We start from the raw sequence: 11,514 nt of genomic DNA on the forward strand, positions 1-11,514 counted from the left end.
AGAAAGTACCCCATACCACAAAAAAAAAAAAAAAAAAAAAGCAAAAATAAATCAATGCTAATATTTATAATTATCTTTATAAATATAGATTTAATTTAAATGAGCTTTATAATTACAGAAATGAATTATACAGAATGGCAAAGTAAGCAGATGCTAAACTATAGGAAAAAATAATTTTTGTTTCTTATGGTATGAATCTACTGACAAGTAAAGGTAATCAAGTTGATATCCTATGTTGAACTCTACTAGAATGTTTACAGCAGTTTAAGAAAAAAATATTACAATTTATCAGCAAGCTAGACAATGTACTAATTTAAACTTCCCATTAAATAGAACCTAGAAACAGTAAAGTTAAATTCTAAGTGAAAACTGTCTGTTTATAGACAATTTCTTTCTTTTATGCTTATTAAAAACTTTATGAATTCTAATGAAACTAAAGTAACTAATTTGTTTATTTCATTTTTTAATTGAAAAAGCAAAGGTAACAGCAATATAATAGATACAAATTGTAATCATAAGTAATACAAATCTCTTCCTTTAAAAAAAAGAAAAAAACATAAAAGTGGATTACAATTTTGAAAAATTTTCAGAAGAAGCAAGTCTCATTCATGCCACAATGAATCAGGTTGGTATAATAGCCTTGAAGAAAAAGGAACAATTTTCTGTAACAATCATTTGGCCCTTTATCTATCTGGTTACTGGTTTAGCTCAGAGGTTGACCTGCCTTTAGTCAAGTATTAAAAGACAACAAAAAACCTATTGTATTTTCTGAAAGATTTAATGTTATTTGAGCACAATTTTGAAGTCTTTTTGACATCCAGAATTTATAATTAAAGCCCTTAGGACTTTCTCACCCTTTTAAAATAAGCATACCCTGAACCAAAAGAATGTGTATTATGAAACTAAGGACAAACCTTTGAGATAATCCCTGAGGCCAAAAGGAACAAGAATTTTTATGTTTAGATTGTCATAACCACAGAAAAGAGCCTATTATTAATGCTATAAGAAAGTTCACCTTCATGTGTGCCCCCTCTACTATAATTTTTATGCCATTATTCAAAATTCTAATACTTTAAAATTTTTATATTCATGATATTCAAAGGATTCATAAGGAAATTTATATAACAAAATGACCAATCCCCAATTTATAAATCCTCAAACACTGAGTCCTTAGCCACCCTACCAACTCTATTCCTTTCACTCTAACCATCTTCAGTATCACCCTCTTACCTTCCTTCCTTCCATCCAAACTTCTTTAAGATCCTTCAAACTACAGCTCCAACCTACTTCTTTCTCTCATCTCCCACTATTCTACCAATCTGCATCCCATGTTCTAGACTCAGACTACTAACTATTCTCTGAGACTACTAAGCACTTTCATCGGCTCTGAGAGAGGAAAACCCATGTTCAAAATATGGCTCCATTATTTACTAGTAATGTGATCTTCAGCACAATACTTAAACTCTCTGTACCCCCTCTCCATATGCAAAACAGGGATTAAAATGCCTATCTCAAGAGTTGTGAAAATTATACTTTTGATTAACACAGAGATAGCCAATACAGATACCACAAACATCCAACTAATCACCTTTAAAAGCATGAATAAGACACAAAGTACACAGGTACTGAAACAAGATTTTAAAAGGAAGTTTAAAAAAAAAGTTTTATTTATACCATAACAATCAGAACAAAGACACATAACTAAGTGGTGCAGTCACACCCTAACAAAATTTAAGAGGGCTAAAACTGGTCGTACCCTCATTTCCATACTCTCTACCCAACAAAACAAAACAATGGAAAATAATGCCAGTTCTCCCGCTTTTATTTTCTAAATTAACACCAGCAACTGCTCAAGGCCAGAATACCGCAATTCATCCTTGCCTGCTCTTTCTAACCTCACTTCCTACACGAAATTAGTCCCTCGAATATTTTACTTCTAAAACATCCCTTTTATCTACCTCCCTCAGTTGCTACCTACTCTAAGCACTCATTATTTCTCACCCAAATTGCTGCTACAGCCCCTAAAAAATGGTTTCCCAGCCTCAAGTATCTCCTGTCAATATTCCACATCACTACCACAGTATTCGGCTGGCTGTCTACTGGCCATAGAATAAAATCTTACCCTTACAGTCTAGCTTACAAAGCCCTCATTAACCCAGGTCCAATCTGTTTTTCAAACCTCATTTCTAGTCATTCCCCATGTCTACTTACCTATAACAGATTACTTGCTACATTACCCAACATGCTCAACACCTTTATATCTCTGTGACTTTGTCTTTTGCTACAAATGTTCTTCCATCCTCTTTCTACCTGGTAAACTACTATTCATCTTTTAAGATCGAACTCAAATGTGTTCAAACTTTACCGCTATTTCCTAATGCTGAATTAACTGTTTTGCTATCTATATTCCTGAAACACTTTATAAATAAATGCCTACACTGCTTTCACATTAAATTATAATTACATAATTATCTCCCCCTTTAGAGTATGAACTTACTGAACACAAAGATCATATATCCTCAGCAAGTAAATAGTTCACATAGAACAATTACTATTTGCTGAATTGAGCTAAAGTTCAGAAAATAAACTATAAGTCCATGAAGCGAGGTCCCAAACTTCATCAATATTTTCAAATGCAGCAGAACTGCTCTTTGCCCAACATGATCAGGATCAGTAGTTGATTACTTAGAAAAGTCTGTTAAAGAAGGGAAACATACATACACTCTCCTTAAACACTTTATTTTGACTTAAAGCATATGCAGTAAGTGTATAGTCATTCTCTAATGTAATAACACACAGTCAAGGTACCGTTTTTAATGCGAATTGTGCTTCCTTCTTGTATAAACCGTACCTGTCATTTATACTGCTCAGTTTCCATCTTTTTAAAATGGACCAAGGACCTGAGAACTAGAATCCTTCTAGAGGTTTTTAATTTTTCCCAATCTTATAAACTACTTAATTAAATTAATTACAATAACAAGTACAACTGGCATAAGAAGGTTTGATTACCAGTACAACCAACTCGATATATAACTGAACTGGTGAGAGAAGTACAGAGGTATAGAAATCTTGTAACGGACAAGATTCATCATGCATTCATTACACTTCGATCATCAGTCAGTACATGTTACAGAAGGACTGGGAAATATCAGTTACTCCAATGAGTCAGTTAAGCGGAGTTTTGTTAAGAGAGCGTCAACATAATGCAACTAAAGATAGTCCTTCGTGAATATATCAATACATAATAGCAGAATCACTTTCAGATGAAATGCTCTGAGCCAGCTTTCTTATCTGGTCAAGAAAAAAACGGCATATTGTAAGCCCTAATATCTGGACTTGCTCTTACCTGTCAATCCTAGCTCCCACTTCTGGACATGATTTTACCTATGGGCCCTCAAGTTGTTCGTATCTTCAAACTTCATAGCAAAAAACATGTATTTCTTAAAATCATGGCTCAACTAAAATCTTGTTCCAGAATCAAGATACCATCTTCCGCACCTTCTTTGTCCATCAGTTTCTTTTAATTATCCTACCTGCCTGCTTGGACTTGTGACCACGTATTCAACTTGCTCTGTGACATCTACAATCTCCTTTCCCTTCATTGCCTGACCAGACTTTTGAATAACAACACGGACTTCAGAATAAATGTAAGCTGAGTGTCTTCCTGCTTGGTGTCCAACTGCCTGTCCTAAACCAAATATCTAAGTATAGTCAGATTTCTACATACCTGCACACTTGCCCATTCTTGCAGATTTGTTTTCAGTTTATCTTCTCAGTCTATATCCTAACTTTTCTACTTTGTCTTAGCACTCCCAATTCTATCATCTTTTCAGCTAAAGTTCATAGCCATTCATGGTTGCTAAGACTACATACATACAAAGTACAATGAATACAATTAGAATAAAAAAGCAATGGCTCCAAGGCACTAAAAGATCCCAGAAAAAGCCTAAATTATGTCTGTACATGCTACTTGCTATGATATAATAAATGAACTTAGGTATTTTAGAAAAGTTTCAAAAACAGGTGAAACAAAAGATTTTCTGGGTTTTTCTTAGTTAATAAAGAAATTAAAGGAACTAGAATACTCCATTCCTCAGGAATTTGAATTTTCTAAATATTTACCATATATAAATATTTTAAAGAATGATAAATTTTATTATAATCATATTTTAAATACGAAATAATGTGAGTATAGCTTGGCTATCAGGTTTGAGAGAAGAATAAAAAGATAACTGTTTAATTCTCTTAGTCTTGTTCTAATTTTCATAGTCTCTAATTTTTGTATTATTTCCAAACCTATGGTGAGTAATATTATGGCAAGTTTTTAAAAAACAACATTAATTATTTTAATTGACGTATAACAAATTCAGACTTTTTAACATCTGTGAAATCTTATTAAAAAAAGCAGAAACAATACTTTCTTTTGATGAACGCTTCTTTTTGACTAATCACAATAGAAAGAATAAGCACTAAGATTACTCTAACTTCAGATTCTAGAATAACATTGAATAATAGAATGCCACTTCAACAGTCAACTGCTTCAAAGTATTTTCAAATTACTGCATGCACAGAAGCATAAATGATGATAAACAACATATGGCTTTAGTCACCATGGATACAGTTCATGGAAACCCTATTTCTTAAAAAACTGAATATTTTTTTCTTGTTTACTCTAATACATCATCAACATATAGATGATATATATACATACAGCCTTCCTTCCCAGCTATAAAGTAGTAGTACCTCTATTAGTCATATTTTTCCTAAGACAAAATGTTTATTACTTAAGTATGTCCTTTAAGTGCAATGCAAAATAATTAGGTAAACATCAGCTACCGCAACAAAACCTGTCAGACTTTTATATGAGATATTCTCCTAGGCATCTAAGATAAAAGCACACAGGTTAGCACACCAAAAGTATAAGCATTAAAAACATACCAATTTCTTCCACTTCTTCCAGGAAATCATTATATTCTCTTAGACTAGGAAAGTCTTCTTCCCTTTTATTGTATCTTTAAGAGAAGAAAAAAAGGAACATATTCCATATCATTTGCTTTCAATATTAACTAACTGGTTTGTTTGTTCTTACTAATGCATACATGATACATAAAAAAGGACTGCTTACAGTGTAAAACAGTTTTCTTGACACCAGGTTTGTAATTACAGCAAGAATGTTGTTCTTAAATTCTTATGACTACAGAGAAGGAGTAGAATCAGGAGAGAATGGTACAACATGTAAAATCCTAAGACTTAAGGGAAAAATAAAGAAATTAGGACACTGAAGAAATGGGAAATGAGCTTAAACAAGGTCTATCATTGGAATTATGATATTGTTTACTTCTAATAAATAGAGTCACTAATTTCCAGAAAGCTAAAATTAATTAAAAAGACACCTTCCTGGGATTTCCCTGGTGGCACAGTGGTTAAGAATCCACCTGCCAATTCAGGGGACACGGGTTCAATCCCTGCTCCAGGAAGATCCCACATGCCGTGGAGCAACTGAGCCCATGCACCACAACTACTGAGCCCACGAGCCCATGCTCCGCAACAAGGGAAGCCACTGCAATGAGAAGCCCGTGCACCACAAAGAAGAGTAATCCCCACTCGCTGCAACTAGAGAAAGCCCGAGTGCAGCAACAAAGACCCAACACAGCCAAAAATAAGTAAATAAATAAATAAATTTTTAAAAATAAACAAATAAAATGTTTCTCTAAAAAATTAAAAAATAAATAAATAAAAAGACACCTGCCTGTTTTTCATGACAGTTACAGTCTAAAGGATGCTAGATCAAGAAAATCTATAAATATTATAAGTGTGCCTGTGAAGAATTAGGAAACGAGAGGGCTTAATGAAAAAGATAAGAATCTAAGAGAGACTATCTCCCATAAGCAATCCAAAAACTAAAAGAGTAGCTTGGGGTATTGATAAAGTAACACTTTATCTAGTAAAGAACCTAGACAGATGCTGCTAAAGCATTGGTGACCAAGGTTGAAATGTAGACCACCTAGATAGATAGATATTAATTCTTTAAATCTAAAAAACAATAAAACTAACATACCATTGTAAAGCAATTATACTCCAATAAAGATGTTTAAAAAAAAAGAACAAAAAAATAAATAAATAAAAAACAATAAAGTGGCTTATAACAAAAGTACAGATAAAATGAAATCCAAAACTATTAACAAAGAGTAAAAAAAATAAATCATAAGTGAAAAAGAATATTAGAAATATTTATGTACTCACATACACACAGAGAGATCTATCAAAATAAATTGTAGCTAATGCTGATTTTTCTCTAATAGCTTTCAATCTCAACTTAAATGTTACCTCCTCAGGCCTTACCTTACATCACTGACTCACAACAACATTCAGTCCCTAACTTCATAGCATTTTTCTCAATGTATGATCACATATTTGTTTTGTTTGCCTGTTTTACTGTCTATGTCTATGTTATCCAAGCTACTGTACTGTAAGACTTTCGAGGGCCTAATATGTATAACACTGTTCGAAAAGAGTAGGTACTCATTATATATTTACTAATTAAATTAAAGAATAAATAAAGCAAATAAATTGTGAAGCCATCAATTTGGAGGATTTACTCTTCTCTGGGAGTTCCCCGATGGCCTAGTAGTTAGGATTCTGGGCTTGCACTGCCATGGTCTGGGTTCCATCCCTGCCTGGAAGGGAACTGAGATCCTGCAAGCCACATGGAGTGGCCAAAAATTTTTTTTTTAATTTTTTAATAAGAAACATTTACACTTCTCTAACAAAGATTAGATAATTAGGGACTTCCCTGGTGGTCCAGTGGTAAAGAATCCGCCTTCCAATGCAGGGGACGGCAGTTCGATCCCTGGTAGGGGAACTAAGATCCCACATGTGGTGGGACAACTATGCCCGCACGCCACAACTACTGAGCTCGCACGCCTCATCTAGAGAGAGCCCGCGTTCCGCAAACTACAGAGCCCACGTGCTCAGGAGCCTGCATGCCACAACTAGAGAAGAGAAAAACCAGACGCCACAACTAGAGAGAAGCCCGCACGCCACAATGAAGAGCCTGCGGGACGCAACAAAAGATCCCACATGCCTCAACTAAGACCTGACGCAGACAAATAAAAAAAAGATTAGATAATTAATATTACTGAGTTCTCTAAGACCTTAATAAATTTTTTAACATTGAACAATTACATAGATGAATTTATACTTATTCACTTGTCAAACTGCCCACAGTTCTACAAGTAAATAATTATATCAATTACAGAAATAATTGTTAAAGTCCTCTTTGTGAACTGAAGCATTCAAACATTAACACTTACATCTTTAGCACTTTTTTCCGAATCTCAACTTCCTTGTCAACGGTAGGATCTTCAAAGAGTTGTACCCTGAAGTTGCTCTTTCTAAGTGGAGTGCCACACTCAGGACAGTTTCCAGCTCCTCTCACAAAGAGTAAGTCCACGCAACTTTCACACCTGTAAGGAGAAAAATATAACTTTTAAGCTAGAATTCAAATTGGCAACAACTCTGTATATAGTTTGCCTTTGTTTTGGTGTTTGTTTGAGGGGGCTGCGGGGGGGCAGGAAAATTAATCATTGCTACTTAAACTCTTATTAAAAACCTTTGGGAAAAAAGTTCATTTTCATTTGGAGCCTAGTTCAGACATAGGTGTCCCAAGGGTTACCAGTTTACTTTTACAAATTAAACAAATATACAAGTTTTTAAAAATTGATTTGGGATCTGGGAGGACTCAGATAGCAGGACAGGGGGAAGTCAAAGAGGCACGTAAAAGAGCAGTCTAGGGTCAACTCCACTCTCAGTCCAGTATCACCCTTAGACCTGGCAGGGGCCTGCACTTTAGAGAACCCTGCATATCATAATCCCTAAAACAAAAACTTTTTTTTCCCCTTTCAGCCTTTGTAAGGAAGTTTTTTAAAGTTCTGTTAGCAATTGAGTAAGTGGCAGTTACTCAAAAGGGAGAGGTGCTAGCTGAAGGAGGCCCCCAGGCCAGAGGATAAAGAACTGAGAGTGACCTAGTATATGTGGAGAAAGGAGAAAATCACCACAGCTTCTGCCCTGAGAAATCCTAGAAAGAGTGGCTACTTATAAAATCTTTCATCAGTTAAACCTGGCTGTCCTAAATTCACCAAAGTGATTGCTGAGGCAAGCCAAGTTTCCCAAATACCTCCATCCCTTCTTTCCTCCCTTCTGGGGTAGTACAATTTGGGGAAGAACTTAGAACTTCCTGGAAGTCTTGAGTTGGAAAAGAAAGAAGCTGGCAAGGTTAACGAGATTCTTGCGAATTAAGATTGCTGCGAATTGACAGGATCAGTTCATATACTGTTTTAGATGGGTCCAGGCACCACCCAATCATCCCTGTCCCGCCCTGCCCTAGCAGATCCACGCTAGTAATCAGACTAGCAAGTGGAAAGGCTGACCAGAAGAAAGTAGCTGCTTTAGCCTGTGGGTCTTAAAGATTCAGGTTCCTGGTAACTCAGGATGCAGCGTTGGAACTAAGGCTGCACTAAAGATGTAGCTTGATCCATACTTTCAAACATTTAAACATTTTGGTATGTAGTCCTCCAGTTGTAATATTGCCCAACTCCATATGTTAAGGCCATACCAACCCTAATCACTCCTTTCTTAGCACTATTTGAAATTATTTATTTCTTTATGTGTTGATTTTCTGTAACCTCCACTAGAATGGAGGGCAGGAATTTGGCCTATTATTATTCTAAACACATCACATCACAAAAAAAAAAGGGACAAATTCTAATAAATAAGGGAAAAGTTGATTTCTTCCAAATATGTAGTTGACTTATGGAATAAGCTAAATGAGAAGAATGATACAGATAAATAAGTATATTTAAGGTTAGTTATCAGTAAAATACTAACATCGACCTTTGCATATTTCTATCTTAAAGTAGAGGGAAAAAAAATCCATCAAAAAATAGAGGCAAAAAATCCCTAAGAGGGAGAACAGAGATCATAGTTGTCATTATTCAAGATCAACAAAACCCCAGAAAATTCACTTGGGATTGGGAAGATTGGGAGTGGTACATTTTGCCTAATCTTTGCGGTTGGAGGAAATTAAATCCAACTAGAGAAGTTGAAAATGAGCACACTTTAGAACTACACTGACTAAAGACATTTATAGGCAAGGAGCCATCTGAAATACTCAAAACCATCAAGCCATTACATAGAATATTCTATATTTCAAGGTCTTGGAGTCAATAATTCAGTTAACAAGGTAATATAGAACACTTTAATATTTCTAAAAGTCATATTGTAATCTCAGACATATAATTTGTTACCACCGTCAGTTCTACATCTCCACTTTTTAAAAATCTACCTTAAATCATAAGGATTTCAACAGTATTAAGGTCTTTTTAAAATAATTTATTTTCCCATACTTTTCCCTTTCTGATTTTAATTGCTAAAAGAACAAATAATTCTTTTTTTAAAGCTCAAATATAGAAGTATATAGAGAAAAAACTCAAAAGTTCTACTTCATTCTGTTCTACATCTCACTTCCCACATGTAATACAACTGTTAAGTTCCACGTTTACGTGGCCAGATCTTTTTCTACATACTTACAATATATGTATTTACAGATTATATACATGAAAACTAGTCATACAAAAAAAGAACAGAAGAAAAAGTTCCTTATTGCCAGTTCACTTCATCTGGCAGCAGAGCAACCAAAAGAGCAGTATGTGGGCAATCTTTTGCCTCCAAGAGTGCTAGGAACTTTTTCAAACAAAATCTTATATTCTGCAGAACATAGGAAAATTTGCTGAAAAGGCCCAAATCCTCAGTTATTACCCATTCCCAAAGATATTTTTCTGGTTTTCTTTTGTTTTTAAAAACCAGAATGGTGCCTGCCCTCTTTTCTCTCTGAACAACTTATTTTTAGATTTTATTTTCTTCTATCAAGAATATTTAACTGCTTATATTCCTCTGTCAAGATTTTTAATCAGCTTGTTTCTTCTTTTTCCAGAGCTAAGAAGTCAATTAAAAATCTTGACAAAGACTAGACACAAAAAAACCTACAGCTAACATCGTACTTAATGGTGAGAAACTGGAAGTTTTCCAACTAAAATCAGGTACAAAGCAAGACTGTCTCCTACTCTCACTGTCTCCTACTGTCACTACTCCTTTTCAACATGATACTGGAAGTCTTTGCTAATGCAGTAAGACAAGAAAAGGAAATAAAAGATATACAGATTGGAAAGGAAGACACAGAGCTCTCTTTGTTTACAGATGACATGACTGTCTATGTTAAACATCCAAAAGAATCAACCAAAAAACTTCTAGAACTAATAAGTGATTATAGCAAAGTTGCAGGATACAATATACAAAAAGTCTACTGCTTTCCTATGTACCAACAATGAACAAGTGCAATTTGAAATTAAAAACACAATACCATTTATGTTAGCTCCCAAAAATTTGAACGTTTAAGTGTAAATCTAACAAAATATGTACAATATACTGTACAAAATATGTACAATATGAGAAAAACTACAAAACTCCTATGAACAAAATCAAAAAAGAATTAAATAAATGGAGAGATATTCCATATTCATGGACAGAAAGAGTTCACGGGAAGGAAGACTCAATATTTTGAGTTGTCAGTTTTTACCATATTGATCTATAGATTCAATGCAATTCCAATCAAATTACCAGGAGGTTACTGTATGGACATCAACGAACTGATTCTAAAGTTTATATAAAAAGGCAAAAGACCAGAATAGGTATCATAATGTTGAAGGAGAACAAAATTGGAAAACTGATGCTACCTGACTTCAAGATTTACTACAAAACTACAATAATCAAAACAGTGTGGTATTGGTAAAAGAATAGATGAATAGACCAATGGAACAAAATAGCCTAGAAATAGACCCACATAAATATACTCAGCTGATCTTTGACAAAAGAGCAAAGGCAACACATGAAGCAAAAACAGTCTCTTCAACAAACTGGACATCCACATGGAAAAAAATGAATCTACACATGAACCTTACACCCTTAAAAAATTAACTCCAAACTTAACTCACAGGCTTAAATGTAAAATGCAAAACTATAAAACTCCTTAAGTATAACGTAGGATAAAAACTGTATGACTCGGGGCTTCCCTGGTGGCGCAGTGGTTAAGAATCTGCCTGCCAATGCAGGGGACACAGGTTCGAGCCTTGGTCCGGGAAGATCCCACACACCGTGGAGCAACTAAGCCTGTGGGCCACAACTACTGAAGCCCGTGTCCCTAGAGCCCCGTGCTCTGCAACAAGAGAAGCCACCACAATGAGAGGCCTGCGCACTGCCTGAAGAGTAGCCCCCGCAACTAGAGAAAACCCGCACACAGCGACAAAGACCCAACGCAGCCAAAAATAAATTAAATAAATAAATTTTAAAAAAACTGTATGCCTTCGGGTATGGCGATGACTTTATAGATACAACACCAAAGGCATGATTCATGAAAGATATCACTGATAAGCTGGATTTTTTTTTTTTTTTTTTTTTTTT

The 11,514-nt window shown here is 34.8% G+C and overlaps 1 protein-coding gene across 2 annotated transcripts in view; it reads right to left on the reverse strand.

The window, feature by feature from the left end:
* Window positions 1-11,514, reverse strand: part of MNAT1 (MNAT1 component of CDK activating kinase) — a 228,030-nt gene that overhangs the window by 173,464 nt on the left and 43,052 nt on the right. For both annotated transcript variants that reach the window (XM_007471508.1, XM_007471507.1), the window contains exons 2-3: window positions 7,314-7,466; window positions 4,939-5,012 (exon numbers count right to left, since the gene is read on the reverse strand). In XM_007471508.1, the coding sequence (XP_007471570.1) occupies window positions 4,939-5,012; window positions 7,314-7,466 (227 nt within the window). The remainder of the gene's footprint in view (window positions 1-4,938; window positions 5,013-7,313; window positions 7,467-11,514) is intronic.

Source organism: Lipotes vexillifer, unplaced genomic scaffold (assembly GCF_000442215.2).
Source record: "Lipotes vexillifer unplaced genomic scaffold, Lipotes_vexillifer_v1.1 scaffold1188, whole genome shotgun sequence".
Taxonomy (NCBI): domain Eukaryota; kingdom Metazoa; phylum Chordata; class Mammalia; order Artiodactyla; family Lipotidae; genus Lipotes; species Lipotes vexillifer.